General features: G+C 39.9%; 2 protein-coding genes across 2 annotated transcripts; both read left to right on the top strand.

Annotated features, from left to right (window-relative positions):
• The first annotated feature begins 2,360 nt into the window (after positions 1-2,360).
• On the top strand, positions 2,361-5,846 carry LOC118789338 (zinc-binding protein A33-like). Its single transcript, XM_036545754.1, has 6 exons — positions 2,361-2,780; positions 3,664-3,759; positions 3,847-4,077; positions 4,495-4,517; positions 4,599-4,717; positions 5,287-5,846. Exons 1-6 carry the CDS (start codon positions 2,361-2,363, stop codon positions 5,844-5,846), a joined length of 1,449 nt encoding a protein of 482 aa, XP_036401647.1.
• A 3,950-nt stretch (positions 5,847-9,796) lies between these two features.
• LOC118789252 (tripartite motif-containing protein 35-like) lies at positions 9,797-13,708 on the top strand. The gene is made up of 6 exons (XM_036545630.1): positions 9,797-10,192; positions 11,577-11,654; positions 11,737-11,986; positions 12,504-12,644; positions 13,152-13,432; positions 13,496-13,708. The coding sequence occupies exons 1-6, from the start codon at positions 9,797-9,799 to the stop codon at positions 13,706-13,708; spliced, it is 1,359 nt and encodes a 452-aa protein (XP_036401523.1).
• The last annotated feature ends 2,464 nt before the right edge of the window (positions 13,709-16,172 follow it).

The raw sequence follows: 16,172 nt of genomic DNA, 5'->3' as shown, positions 1-16,172 counted from the left end.
ATCGAGCCCTCTCCTGTCAAACAGCTTACCCACTGAGGTTTGGAGAGCAGACTCTCTCTTAACCTTTAAGTCTAGGGTCAAAACATATCTATACAGTAAATCCTTCAGCTGAGGGGCATGGCCTGGTGCTGGCATGGATCATAGAGTCTCTGATGGACTAAGTGGTCATTGCTGTCGCTTTATCACGGCATGGACTCTGTGCCGTGATCTGGTGTTGACTGCCTTAGGGTCGCCCTCATGATTATGCCGGTCCTTGCCTCCTTTCCCCTCGGTATGCTGCCATAATGTTGGCCTGCCAGGGTTTTTTCCTTGTTGCTCACTGGCATCCCCCCCCCCCCCGCCTCTGCTGTACATTCCTGCCATTCTTATCCTCCACTAATCAATGTTTTTCAATTCTGTTTTCCTCTCCCGGCTCCGGGCTCCTGCCTGGAGCTGTAACTCAAGCACCACTTCAGGACCCCCAGCTCAGCTTCTTCGCCACCATTCCTGTGGAGCCTTCCATGTACCAAGAACTGGACCCTCAAGGACTACATGCCATGCATATTCTGCTGTATAACTTTTAAGATTTAAGATTACAAGACTCGTTATGTTTTATGCACCATATATTGCTGTGTCTTACTACCTACATGTTTCACCATTCTTAAGTACTGTTAAGAACCTCTTAGGAACTTCATTCCTACTCTATTTGTCCACCCAGTGCTAGCCAGAAGCAGATGGGCTCCCCCTCTGACCCGGGCTCTGCTCAAGGTTTCTTCCTATTAGCCAGGGAGTTTTTCCTTGCCACTGTTGCCTTTGGCTTGCTCTGAGGGGGCATCAGGCCTGGAATGCCAATGTAAAGCTGCTTTGTGACAACTCATGTTGTAAAAAGCATTTTATAAATAAACTGAATTGAATTGAATTGAGTATTCATGTTTTTTAAGTGCATGTTTATCTGGTGAGACAATTAAAATAGTTATTCTGCCTCTGAAAAAAGAACTGAAAGAACACACTTACAGAACTAACAGTTACACTATCACAATGTCGCTACAGAAAAGCTGTGTAAAAGAATGTCTGTAAGCTCCCAGAATACCTGGCTGTCCTGGCTCCCAGGCAAAGGAAGAGAGAAGCGACAAGAAATGCTTTAGGAGTGCTTTAGGAGTGCTTTAGGAGTGCTTTAGGAGATCCAGACAGCACTTCCCTCTGCAGACCTGCTGAACTGGACCTGTGATTTAATTAGAAACATAGTAACATTTACATGTACAAAGAGCTGCCTTGCACAGGTCCTACCAGGGGATCGAACTCAAAGCCATCTCGTCAACCACCAGCCACACTACCACCTAACCCACACAATAAGGAATATTCTTCAAAGTCAATCAAACAATCAATCAAATTTTACTTGTTATAGCACATTTTTACAATAGAGACCATCACAAAGTGCTGTATGTGTCGCACGGTGCATTTCCCTGAGGGAATCATATGTGAATATATATATAATCTTGTGATACTGCATGTGTTAGGATATCTTGGCATGCATTCCTGTTCATGGGCTTGCAGGGGTTGTGGGTTCTCCCTGATCTATATCCCTGGTCCTTCAGGTTGTGACCAGTAGTTTTATAATTTGCTACTATTGCAACCCACCTCCTCTGGACATGTTTCTGACTGTCCTGCAGTGCAAGAAACCACATGCGATTCATTTTAAATGGACAAGAATGTGATTCATTTATTGACAGTCACGGGAACCCACTGTCTACGCTGGTGTTCATTGCACCTGAGCTCTTGATTAATTGATTAGCTTATACTGAGCTATTACATGAATAGTGATCTGCATTTGACTTCACCTAAATATCTGCTGTCTGTCCTTTGTTACAGACATGGGTTGTTGTTTTGCATATGAGGTATATTTAGACATTTGTATTCATTTGACTCCCTTAAACAAATTAGTGATACAAACAGGTGTTCACCCTTATTGTTTGAGTAATTAGCTGTTTAATGGGGCCTAAAACAACACTTCACATAGAATTGTGTTCAGTGGTGTAATTCTACCAGATGCTGGTTTCAGGCTGGCACTGCCTCTGGCAGTACTCAAATCCCATAGCAATAAATCGAAATTTGTGGTGGGGGTGTTTTTCACCCTTTAAATTATGAACAATATGCTTTAGTAAAGGTTTTAGTGAGGGTTGCCCCTCTCTCTGTAAAGTGTAAAGCTGTCTACAAGACCATTGCCGCGGTAAGCAGCATTTAGCTGGTTTGTTCTGTTTTACAAACACAAGGTGGCATGTTTTCCCTCTAAAGGTAAAGAGGTGAAAATGAAAGTGAAACTGAGGGCGTAAGATTATGCTGTGCCATGCCTGAGAAAGACAAGGTGTAACACAGTCAGTAAAATGGCAGCTAAAATGTCATTTCTGGACGAGGAACTCTGCTGTTCTGTGTGCTGCGAAGTCTTCAAGGACCCTGTAGTCCTGAAATGCAGCCACAGCTTCTGTAGAGGGTGTCTGCAGCAATGCTGGGAAGAGAAGAGCTCTCGGGAGTGTCCCATCTGCAGGAGGAAGTCTTCAGGAGAGGAACCTCCAACTAACCTGGTTTTAAAAAATATAGTGGAATCATACTTAAAGCAGAAGGCTGAGAATGAAGCTGCAGGGAAGACTCCAGAGAAGAGTGAAGCTCGCTGCCGTCTTCATGGAGAGAAGCTTTTACTCTTCTGTGAAGACGATGATGAGGCTGTCTGTGTCGTGTGTCAGACTTCAAAAAAACACAGAAACCACCAGCTCTGTCCAGCAGAGGAGGCTGTGCGTGATTTGAAGGTATTCTGCTTCAGATATTAGAGTTTAATTAAATGTTACATTTTACCAATGTATGATTGAATATACAACAATGTTGTGCATCAATTGCCAATCCTTAGTCCCATAGGCCTTGCACATCAGCTAGATATCACTGAAATCAAGAAGCATATTTTAATTTACAATCCAAGGAAAAATTCTACTGGGGTTAGGTGTTTTCGTGCCTTGTGGCTCTTACAGTCCAAATTTATAATGGATGCAGTCAATTGCAGAATTTATGTTCAACAACACTCTCAATTCCTTACATAGACAATCTATGGAGATGGTCAGAAGTTCATTCTCTTTTTCTATAGACCCACTATCAAGTCAATCTTATGCCATAGTATTTCAGCCTGCTTTAGAAACCTGAACGTACAGCTCAAAGACAGCAGGTGTAGGAGAAAATTTTGTCTCGCCCCCCCTCTTCTACTTCACCTATAAAATAAATGCCAGTTAGTAATGTACCCTTGGGCAAGGTACTTAACCCACAGTTGCCTCAGTAAATATCCAGCTGTATAAATGGATAACATTGTAAAACAACTGTAACCTATGTAAGTCGCTTTGGATAAAAGCGTCTGCCAAATGAATAAATGTAAATGTAAATGTAAATCACAGTGGGTTCAAAAATCAGGCAGACGGAACACAGCACCACACAATAATGACAGAGGCCAAAAACATTTATCGCAGATCTGCAGGAGACAGTCTCATAGATGCACACTCGGCAGCATCAGGGAGAGTGTCTCAAAAAAACATAAGGTTTTTTTTTAAAGCCCAGGTCAGTTCAGTTTTATTTCATGCTACAATATTACTAACATGCTGTTGCTAGACTGCATTAGCACAGAGCGTGAACCAGTTCATCTCTTTGCAGGAGGAGCTCAAGATTGCACTGAATCCTATTAAGGAAAAGCTGAAAAGATTCACTGAAGTTAAACAAGAGTGTGAGAAAACAGCAGAACACATCAGGGTGAGTAGATCAATTTTGAATGAATTTGAATTTCACAGCACAAACAGAAACATTATTTATGTTAAATATTATGCTTTTGAATCACAGAGTCAGGCCCAAAACACAGAGAGGCAGATAAAGGCAGAGTTTGAGAAGCTCCACCAGTTCCTGCGAGATGAAGAGGAGGCCAGACTAGCGGCACTGAGGGAGGAAGACGAGCAGAAGAGTCAGATGATGAAGGAAAAGATACAAACTATGACAAGAGACATCTCTGCACTTTCAGAGAAAATAACAGCTATAGAGAAGGCCATGCATGTGGAAGAAATCTCTTTCTTAAAGGTAGGAGCTTGATTTTGCTGCAGTGATCTGGGTTTATACACTGATTGATTATGACTGATTCCAGTCATGTTGACATGTACAGTTTGTCACTGTGACACAGAGTATTACACATCTGCTGTATAATCTACAGAGCTCTCAGGCTTCATCGTCACCACAGATCTGCTGTACTGCCTTTGAGCAGTCTTTCCTCTGTAATAGTAATGGCACAGTATAGTAGCTACATTAATGTAACCTCATTAATCCTTACATGCTGATTCATAATACATCACACATCCCTCCTAAGCCACACCCCTCTGTTCCATTCTACACCTGTATCATACAGTACTGAATGTCAGAAATTCCTTTTAATTGTCTTTCTTAAATGTACAAATACATTTGTGCTCTGTCATTTCTCTCTTGTTATTCTGTATTTTTCAGATTCACAAAAGAATCAAAAGAAGGTATGTACACTCTCTACTTCTGTTGTGTGTTTAAGTCACGTAGAACCCCACAGCATAAGTGACTCCTGTTTGCCATCACAGAGCCCAGTGCACACTGCAGGATCCAGACATGATTTCAGGGGTGCTGATAGATGTGGCCAAACACCTGGGCAATCTGAAGTTCAGAGTCTGGGAGAAGATGCTGGGGATGGTGCAGTTCAGTGAGTATCTGGGGTTACACTGATATTCAAATGTGTGTATTTGTGCGCGCAGCATTTATTCCAATGACGTGAATCATATTATGTTGGCATGTGATAATGTTTTAGCTCAAGAGAAATTCTGTTGCAGTTGTTGTTTTAAACCTCTGCACTGCTACTGCACCCTTAAGTAATAAAAAGTACCTGACCTTCTTCAAAAAATGTCGAACTGTGTAAATGAATGATTACCATATTGTTAAAACATAATATAGTACAGGTGCCTGCTAAGCAAATAAACAATAACATATAAAAACCTTACAGGAAGAAAATTATATTCATTACATTTCAATATTCTAAAATGGTATGTTAAGCAATACTGCATTATATATATTCTGTCTCCCTTAAGTTTCCATTTTTTTTAAATATGCATTTTTAAATATTGCAATAACCATAACTTTATTATGACATGGCATTTATTATGCATTAATTGATTGAAAGATTGGTTGAATATGAATGTGAATATGAATATGAATATGAATATGAATATGAATATGAATATGGATACCAAAATAATCTCCTCATTGATGCTTCAGCTCCTGTGACTCTGGACCCCAACACTGCAGCCCCCTGGCTCTGTCTGTCTGATGATATGACCAGTGTGAGATACACTGGAGTTAAACAGCAGCTTCTTGACAACCCAGAGAGGTGCAATTACTATGCGACTGTGTTGGGCTCTGAGGGGTTTACCTCAGGAAAACACAGCTGGGAGGTAGAAGTTGGGAACAAACCTCAGTGGGATGTAGGAGTGGCTAAAGAGTCCATCAACAGGAAGGGGGAAATTACATGTAGCCCACAGAGAGGATTCTGGGCTATAACTCTAAGGAATGGTGATGACTATAAAGCCTGCACCTCACCAGCAACACCCCTCACACTGAAGAGGAAACCCCAGAGGATCAGAGTGCAGCTGGACTATAACAGAGGGAAGCTGTCCTTCTATGACCCCAGTGACATGTCACACATCTACACCTTTAACGGAACATTTACTGAGAGACTCTTCCCATACTTCTTTCCAGGCAACAATCCTACATTCAATAACTCTGGAGGCCTGAAGATCTATCCAGTGAAGGTGTCCATAACAGTGACTTCATCCTAGTGAAGGTGCCTGTAACATTGATGTCAGTTCAGTGAAGGTGTCTATAGGTGTGATGGTATCCAGTCACATCATCAGTCATAATGCCTCCATAATGACAATCTGAAATCATAATCAATCTTGTATGAGTATACAGGATGTGACATCATGTGGACTCTTCCTGGGGGGCACAATTTAATATGCCCAAATCCATGACCCATGCAAAATTTTCAAGTATCAAATCATTGCTTATCAGTGATTTTACTTCTTTACTCCTAGCAATATAGAGCTATCTTTGTATTGGTTTTTTTTTTTTTTTTTGCTAATTTGTTTTTTCAGTCTAATTTTTTTCCATTTATTTTCTTCACCTTCATATTTCTGCATCCTGTCAAACAGATGAGTTGGTTATAAATGATTTGTCCTCATTGTTACAGTGATTTTTGCTGTATTAAAGTGTACTGTCTGACGTTCTTAAGTACAGGTCCCAAATAAGGCTGCATGGAAGTTTTCCACGGGAAATTTGTCTCTTTTTTTTTAATCCCACACATGTGAACGCACTGCATTCTCGATTTGGGTCATGTCTACCTTTAACTACTAATATAATAATTAATTATTAATATAGGTTAATTCCTGACCTCTAAGGATTTTCCTCATCGCTGGATCATTCATTGTTTCTACTCAAATATGCCCTGAGGTCTGACATTCCGGACGAGCATCAATGTACAGGTCATGCTTTCATGGCATACTCGGCCAGGAAAACACAAGTCTACCTGCGACTGCTATTCAAATGAGGGCCAGATGTTCTTGTAGACCAGTGAATTTGTTGATGGTTCATGTGGTGACAATATAAAACAATATGTGAAAAGTCTACCGAGGTAAGGTATTACCTGTCACTTAAGGTATTACATTTATAGAGAGTGGATAGGCAGTGTACAGTTTGATGGTCATTACCAACCCAAGTTTCCTGCAAACATACAAGACGTATTGCTGTTAGACTTAATCTAAACTATATATATTTAGAAATACTTAATCTTACTGCATTTGCATGCAGTTTTAAAGACTATACATCTAGGCTGATGTTAGAGGAAGCAACTCACACGCAACTACAGTTGCATGTGCAAGTAAGCTGCAACGTCAATACACGCAACTTCATCATTTCAAACCCCAAACTAGCTAGTTAACTTCCAAAAAGTCGGGCAGATACAGGGGGTAGGCCTACTACATGGCGCAATCAGGGTATAAATTTTGTTGCAAGCGACAAAAACTTGCAAGTTCCTTCATGTAACGTCAGTCTAAGCTATTTTAGAACGCGAAAAACAGCTTTCTGAGGAGTTTATAGACAGAAGAACATGGTTTGTTCAATATGGTTATCATATCCAGGAAAATGTGAAAGCTTAGCTTAATCTTATTGTAGATATTAATCATCATAATTTCTATCGCAGTTCTGTTTAATGAGACAACTGGAGTTATGAAATCATAAGGTATTATGCATTTATTTATTTGATGATTCATAAGAATTTTTCTTTGTAGAACAATGTGTCTACCATAATATGTGTGGAGGCATTTCATCTTGACCAAGAGAAATGTAAACAGACTGTACATTTACAATGACTATGCAAAGTCATAAATCAAGAACACCACAAAGATGCAGCAAGTTCCCACACAAAGATTCAGAGCTTTATTTAGTTTTGACTTTTTTATACCATAATTTGATTTCAGGCATTTTCATTTTGGTGTACAGTTTACACAAGATTTTACCGTATAACAAAGGTAACTGTAAAAGAATAGTGAAAGAAAGTTTGAAAAGTTGAAGGATCATTACAAACTTCAGTATTAATTAAAATTCAAACCTATAACCTAAAAAAGCCTTTAAAACCTACTTTATTTGTCCTGAAAAATATATTTAATCAATCAATCAATTTGATATATCAATTAATGATAAAGAGGATAAAAGCCTCAGAGGGGGAAAGCAGTCTGTGTGGAAGAAGCCTAATAATTCCCAAAAATTCCCCCAAATTCCCGTGTACCTGGTATTTCCCATGAAAAGAATCAGTGAATTTTGCAACTCTAGTGCCAACATTTTTTTGCATGTTATACACCTTCTGCACTCCGCTCTATGATCTCTGAGAGATTACACTATCTTTATATTGCTGGTAGGTATGTTAATTATAGAACTGCTATGAAAAAAGATGAAATGGAAGCTCCTGGTGCTCTCAGTTCTTCCTGCTTTTATTCTGGTCATGTGACCAGCTGAATGGTGGAAAGTACCCTGTGAGCGGCAAAATTCTACCAGCATTATCTCGACGGGCTAAGAGACGGGGAGCAGGAGTGGTAACAGGAGGTGCTCTGGCATTGCGCTTGGATCCAGAAAGGACTAATAATTACTGAACCAGCTAATTCAGCAGAGCCAAGTTGCTCCAAAGTGATATGTTTGTTTTGTGCATTTGCAGAGCTTACATTTTTGCCGTTTGCTAGTTGCCAGTTGTCCACTGAAATGAAGCACATGTGGAACATCTTTCCCCGCCTGAGAATGTAGCCAGTAGTCCTGCACTGCCACTTTTTAAAAAGGAGAAACTCAACTGCCACTGCAGAGTGAGGCTGCCAACGAGAAAACAAACTCAGAGTGAAACTCCTCACAGACATGCTGAGGCCTGTATCACCAAGAAACATTACTTACTCTCTCACTTAATCTCTCACTTAATCCCTCCCTTTCTACATTTTTACCCAGCTTTCTCTTTCTCTTGCTTCTTTTCTGTCCCACTTTCTTTCTACTCTTCCCCCTCCAATCTTGCTTTCTCCACCTTCTCTGTCTTTTTCTCTCTCACCTCTCTCCATCCCCCTCTCCTCTTTCTCACACTCCTTTCTCTCTCTTTCTCTTTATTTTTATTCTCCCTCTTTCCATCTCAAGTCAAATGGTTGGCTCAGTAAAGAAAAAAATGTGTTAGCAAAATAAAATCACATTCATAACACACAGTGCAAAGCTGTTTGTACAATGGGGTGAAGATGAAGTATTTGAAATAATGTTGTGCATCAGCTTTCAGTACTTAGTCCCGTAGGCCTTGCACAGCAGCTAGAGGTCAATGAAATCTAGAAACAAACTGGAATTTACTTACTTAAGAAAATTCTGAAGTTGATGAAGACCTGCAGAAAACATATGAGTACATAAGTGAATTGATGACATGACGAGACAATGAATTCTAAAACTACCTTTAAAAAGTAATCCAATAAACCCTTTATTATTTGTGAGAGGCAGATATATATGTCTTGGCCAGTACAATACACCTCTTTTCTCTGCTGGTGAGGATGGGCAATGCTCAGATATCCAACAGAGGATGGAACAGAATGGGAGTCATTTTGTTGAAGTACATTTCCTTTAAAGCTTTGTTTTACTCACTGCTGTTCTCTTTTCTCCTTCTCTCTCCTACTCCACTGTCTTTCTCTCCCTGCCTTGCCTCTTCCTCCTTTTGTCTTTTACTCTCACTCTCTCTCACTCTCTCTCAGAAGCAACATGTGTCAGGATCCTGGAAAATAAACAGGTCAGACACATCCATTGAGAGGGAGATTATAATGGATACCCATGTTGTACAGACTAATGTAGTGAGTGTGTTTTACCGACTGTCTCAGGATAGGCGCATGGAATTCGACTGAGACTCAGTACTCAGTACAGCAGAGACTGGCTTCACCCGCTATTGCCTCTGGCCATAAATTGCATGGTAAAAAAAAACAAACTTTCAGTAATAATATTTAAAAAGGAACTTGTAAACACCTGGCATATTTTCTCTTTTTGTGTAAAATGTAGTTTGTCTTATGCCAACCCTTCTAAAAAAGCGATCAGTAGGTTTTTTTTTTTTTTTTTTCTGTTTAACACACTTAAGGGGCGTGTCTTACCTGCAAAGAATAAAAAGTGAAGCAGTGACGTTGATAGGCTCCAGATTCATGACTTAGAGACACAGCGTGTAACAAAGTCAAATAAAATGGCGGCTAAAATTTCATTTCTGGATGAAGAGCTCTGCTGTTCTGTGTGCTGTGACATCTTCAAGGACCCTGTTGTCCTGAAATGCAGCCACAGCTTCTGTAGAGTCTGTCTGCAGCAGTGCTGGAAAGAGAAGAGCTCTCGGGAGTGTCCCATCTGCAGGAGGAAAGCCTCTGTGGGGGATCCTCCTGTTAACCTGGCTTTAAAAAACATTGTGGAGTCCTACTTAAAGCAGAAGACTGAGAGTGAAGCTGCAGATTGCTGCCGTCTTCATGGAGAGAAGCTTCTGCTCTTCTATGAAGACGATGAGGAGGCTCTCTGTGTCCTGTGTGAGACTTCAAAAAAACACAGAAATCACCAGCTCTGTCCAGTGGAAGAGGCTGCACACGATATGAAGGTATTTTGCTTGAAATACTCAAACTGAATTAAACATTACTTTTTACCAATATTTGCTTTGATGTACAATGGGGTAAAGATGAAATATTTGAAACAATATTGTGTATCAACTGCCATAAAAAATTTTACTGGGGTTAAACTGTGATTCACTGAGAGAGAGAGAGAATTATTCTATTCACTCTCTCACAGAGCAAATCACTTGCTGTCATGTATGTAAAGATAAAAAAGTATGAATAATTTTCTGGGCCATTGAAGACCATCAGTGGATCTGTCTTATCTGTTTAAGATCATGACAAGACTAAGTCAGCGTGCAAATCAACATTAGTTTATGCAACTGACATACCAGCTTCCCCCCTTAAACATGATTTTTTTCTCATGAAATATAAATCACTGAGATATAATTTGAGCACTGTATTGTGTTGCATTAAACCATGTAATGTCAACTTTGTTTTGACATTTGACACTAATTTTACATTACATTATTGTCATTTTGCAAATGCTCTTGTCCAGAGCAACTTGCATAGGTTACAATTTTTACATGTTGTCCATTTATACAGCTGGGTATTTACTGGGGCAATTCTGGGTTAAGCACCTTGCCCAAAGATACAGAAGCAGTTCCCCAGGGTGGAAATGAACCAGTAACCTCTCAGTTATGAGCTCTGCACCTTACTGCTATGCTACACTGCTACCCAGCATAGGAAGTGGAAGCCTTCATACACTATACTCAGAAACCAACACTCCCACTTCCTATGCAGACTTAGAGTATATGGAGTTACCAAGAAAACCATGTTCTTTTTCTACAGACCCACTATTGAGTCAGTGTTGTACTATGGCATCTCAGCTTTGGTTTGACAGCCTGCATTTTTTTTTTTTTTTTTTTTTGGAAGTGACTATTTGTGGAAGCAACAATGCATCATGTGTCCAGGACAAGTTTCCCTTTGGGGACAATTCTGTTCTATTCTATTCTTCTGCTGGACTTTTTTTTACATTGTCACCAAATAAAAGAATACAAGTTACCCAAGCTACCAAATTAGCATATCGGATTGGATCAAACTGGATCCTGTTTTTTAAAACACACTAGAGAAAATGATATTATCGAAGAAATATATATTTAACATGAAATGTTTCAAAATATTATTATTTAGAGTATGATCAACTATCAAATTAAAATGGTGTTTTTCAAGAAACACATTAAATGATTTCATATTATGCCAACCAGATAAAAGTTTTCATTTCTTCAATAAATCAAAAGACATTTCTTAGTGCCCAGCTCTTTCAGCTGGTTTGGTAATATTTCGTGCTACAACATTACCTACAGGCTGTTGCTAGACTCCGTTAGCAGGGTGTTTCTGTCACAAAGTGTGAGCCAGTTCACCTCCTTGCAGTGGGACTTCAAAATTGACCTAAAATGCATCCAAGGAAAGCTGAATAGATTCACTGAAGTTAAACAAGAGTGTGAAAAACAGAAGAACACATCGGGATGAATAGATCACTTTTGAAAAAAATTAATTCTGGAGCACAATTATGCCAAAATACTATTTATATTGTGTTTTTGAATTGCAGACTCAGGCCCAGCACACAGAGAGGCAGATAAAGGCAGAGTTTGAGAAGCTCCACCAGTTCCTGCGAGATGAAGAGAAGGCCAGACTAGCTGCACTGAAGGAGGAAGAGGAGCAGAAGAGTCAGATGATGAAGGAGGAGATAGAAAACATCTCAAGACAGGTCTCCACCCTTTCCAACAAAATTACAGCTATAGAGAAGGCCATGGATGCTGAAAACATGCTTCAGCTGCAGTGTTCTGTGTTTATGCACTGAGTGATTCCAATCATGTTGACATGTACAGTTTGTCACTGTGACACAGAGTATTACACATCTACTGTATAATCTACAGAGCTCTCAGGCTTCATCGTCACCACAGATCTGCTGTATTGCCTTTGAGCAGTCTTTCCTCTGTAATAGTAATGGCACAGTACAGTACCTACATTAATGTAACCTCATTAATCCTTACATGCTGATTGAACTTCACCTTCAGACTAATTACCATTTTCTTCTCTACATCACATGTCCTTCCTAATCCACACCACTCTGTTTCATTTTACATATGTATCATATAGTATTGGATGTTAGAAATTCCCTGACTGGACCATACCCACTTTCTCTATTGTCTTCCTTAAGTGTAAAAATGCACATATATTCTGTCATATCTCTCTTGTTATTCTGTATTTTTCAGATTCACACAAGGATCAAAAGAAGGTATGTACACTCTCTACTTCTGTTGTGTGTTTAAGTCACTTAAAGCCCCACAGCATAAGTGACTCCTGCTTGTCATTACAGAGCCCAGTGCACACTGCAGGATCCAGAGCTGCTTTCAGGGGCGCTGATAGATGTGGCCAAACACCTGGGCAATCTGAAGTTCAGAGTCTGGGAGAAGATGCTGGGGATGGTGCAGTACAGTGAGTATCTGGGGTTACACTGATATTCGAATGTATGTATTTGTGCGCGCAGCATTTATTCCAATGATGACAGCAGATTACAGCATGTGACGCTGTCCTTTGAGGTACAAGAGAAATTCTGTTGCAGTTGTTGTTTTAAAAGCCTGCACTGCTATTGCACCCTTAAGTAATGGAGCTGCTACCTGACTTCCTTAAAAAAATATTGAACTGTGTAAATGAATAATAAATGTATTTTAAAACATAATGTGATACAGGTGTCTGCTAAGCAAATAAGTAGTAATATATAAAACTTTGTGGCAATAAAATTGTATTCATTACACTTCAATATTTTACAATGTTACATTACAGAATATAGCCTTTTAAATACTCAATCTATCATGTTTCCACTTTTTACATAAGCATTTAAAATATTGCATTAACCATGACCAATTTATTGATTTTTAGGTTGATGCGTTGATTGATTGACTGAATATGAATACTAAAATAATGTCCTCATTGATCCTTCAGCTCCTGTGATTCTGGAACCCAACACTGCAAACCCCTGGCTTTCTCTGTCTGATGATCTGACCAGTGTGCGAGACACTAATATAGCACAACAGCTTCCTGACAACCCAGAGAGGTTTAACTTCTCTGGTTGTGTGCTGGGCTCTGAGGGGTTTACCTCAGGAAAACACACCTGGGAGGTAGAGGTGGGAAATGAGCCCAGATGGGATGTAGGAGTGGCTAAAGAATCCATGAACAGGAAGAGGGAGATTGCATGCTGTCCACAGAGAGGATTCTGGGTTATAGTGCTTAGGAATGGGGATGAGTATAAAGCCTGCACCTCCCCAATTACACACCTCACACTGAAGAGAAAACTCCAGAGGATCAGAGTGCAGCTGGACTATGACAGGGGGGAGGTGTCCTTCTATGACCCCAGTGACATGTCACACATCTACACTTTTAAAGACACGTTCACTGAAAGACTCTTCCCATTTTTCTGTCCTTGTAACACCACTTATCTCAGTAACCCTGGAGTCCTGCAGATCTGCCCAGTGAAGGTGTCTGTAACATTGATGCCATAACTGTGGTGACAGTTATGTAACCTGCAGTTCTGTAACAGTGTGATAATAGAGAATTAGAGGACGTTACCTCTGCTGATATTACTCTATTACTCCTATGAGCTTAGGAGGGACGTCTAAGTTTGAATCTTGGACCCAACTCCTTTACTACAGTCTTTTCAATCAGATCTTGTTTATTCTTTTTTAAAATGAATTTCAGTGCTATGTATTATCTTTGTTTACATTCTCAGGTCTCACATTTCATCCTTGTATAAAGTATGCTACATGCATAAGGAAGTGTTAATGCATTTCCTTTATGAATATTTGAGGGTCTAATTGTTTTCATTAGTCCTTGTTTGAAATTGGGTTCTGTGTGGGTAACTAGCTGGTAAACTAGCTTCATCTGTCTAATTGTTATGCTTTAAAACAGGTATGTGGCCACTGCTAGGAAGTCACTTTCTGAGAGAACAGTGTTGTTACTATGACCTGCCTGATTTCTGTGTTTTGTGTTGTAGTTTTCTTATATATATATATATATATATATATATATATATATATATATATATATATATATATATATTACTTGTTCTCCTTTGACTGGATTGTGTGTGCATTGGCCAGAACTGTTACACTGACACTTCATAGGAATACTTAGTGGTGTATATGCATGTTGGGAACTGTAGTTCAGCACAGGCAGTACATCTCTAGGGCAGGAAAGAGGTAGCATTTAATCAAACCAAACAACATTCTCACGCCTCAGTTTGTACCTGAGTGACATATCAGAACATGATAGGCCGGAATTCAAAGTCCAAATGTTAAAGGTCTACAGATGGGGCAGAGTGCAGCTTTAGAAACTTCACAGACTTTTTTGCAACTTGTAGTCAACTGTGATTTCTTGTCACACGCATGTATTCGCTAAGCAGGACACACAGGAACACTTGTTGTCACTACCTACTTCAAACAACTAAGTGCAGTTATCCGTCCTGCTTACAGTATAAGCAGACTGTGTGAATGTGACCATATTAAGAGAAAAGGAGAAACACAATGTGTTCAGATGCTATGTAAATGAGGCCTTATAGTCATACACTCATACTGCAGCAAAGAGGTCGTCATGGTCCATCTTTGGTGCATGATGCCTTCACTCCCGCTCCCCCAAGACCTACAAACACCCACTGCACGGCAGCGGCCCCTAAGCACCACCTGTTAAGGAACATTAATGATATGATCTGCTGAGTCTCCAATAATTCTTTTGAAATTTAGCTAGTTTACAGGCAATGGAACTTGGTGTCTCAGGAAGTTCTATTTACATGTCTGCAGGAGGTTCTGGTAGGTTAGCAGGGTTATCAGCTTTTTTGTTCTTGAACTGTGGGTGAACCATCGTGGTGGGTCCTGTGAGGTAAACTCAGTCTATAACATTTATATGTATTTTCCCTACTTTGTGGTACCTGATGTACTTGTACATTGTGATCATCATTTGCTCTTTTCAATAAACTATACTTGATTGGAGCCTGTCTGAACTCGGAGATGTCTTGCAGCTGGGAATTCTTACACTCTCCTTTGTAGCCCTGGTGTCATCCGTAGACAAATTATGGTTGAAGCATTCTGTGGAAAGCAGTCGTGCTGAGCATTTGTGAAAAGTAAATGCGTCATGAAAATATAGCATGGCAGGCTCTGTGTAAATCACTCCGTATACAAATGTCTGCTAAATGCAAGGGACATGTTTCAAAAATATGTTCAGCAAAATGGAAGGTGGAAAAAATGAATTATTCTCATGTAACTTCTGACTGCTCCAGAAACACTGTCATTTGAGGAAGCAGAGAGACTCCACATGGTTCCTAATGGTACTGCAATCGCATAATGGGAAGAATTTCTCATCACCTAGTCCTGGATATCGTGCCAAAACACAGAGGAAATGGCAGCCCTCATTAGGACAATATCAGTAATTATTGGGAATAACAGTTGTCTTTCAAATTTTATTATCAAGATTTAATCAGTAAAAGAGCTGACTGATGTAACTACAGCCACCAACGGGAGAGGAGAGGGTGACTGCACAGTAATTTGCACTGCAGCAAAAGCTGCCATTTTGCTGGCAAAGCATTGTATCTGATCTGCCTTCAACTCAGTACGAAAGGGGTTCACCTACAACCTCCAGCTTCTGTACAGAATCGTAGGAAATACTCAAATTGGCGTGATAGACAATCTGTCAGGAAAGGTAAGAATGACTCTTCAAACACAGTAAACCATCAATTATGTTTGAAGGGGGCTAGAGACAGCTCTTATGTTAAAAAATAGTATATATATGTATATATATGGACAAAAGTATTTGGCCATACCTGTTTTCGGGCTAGGCCCCTTATCTCCAGTGAAAGTCAATCTTAATGCTTCAGCATACCAAGACATTTTGGACAATGCTATGCTTCCAACTTTGTGGCAACAGTTTGGGGAAGGCCCTTTTCTATTCCAACATGACTGTGCCCCAGTGCACAAA

Source organism: Megalops cyprinoides, chromosome 1 (assembly GCF_013368585.1).
Source record: "Megalops cyprinoides isolate fMegCyp1 chromosome 1, fMegCyp1.pri, whole genome shotgun sequence".
Classification (NCBI taxonomy): domain Eukaryota; kingdom Metazoa; phylum Chordata; class Actinopteri; order Elopiformes; family Megalopidae; genus Megalops; species Megalops cyprinoides.
Note: the sequence above shows the minus strand (reverse complement) of the source record. Positions and strands in the feature narration are given on the sequence as shown.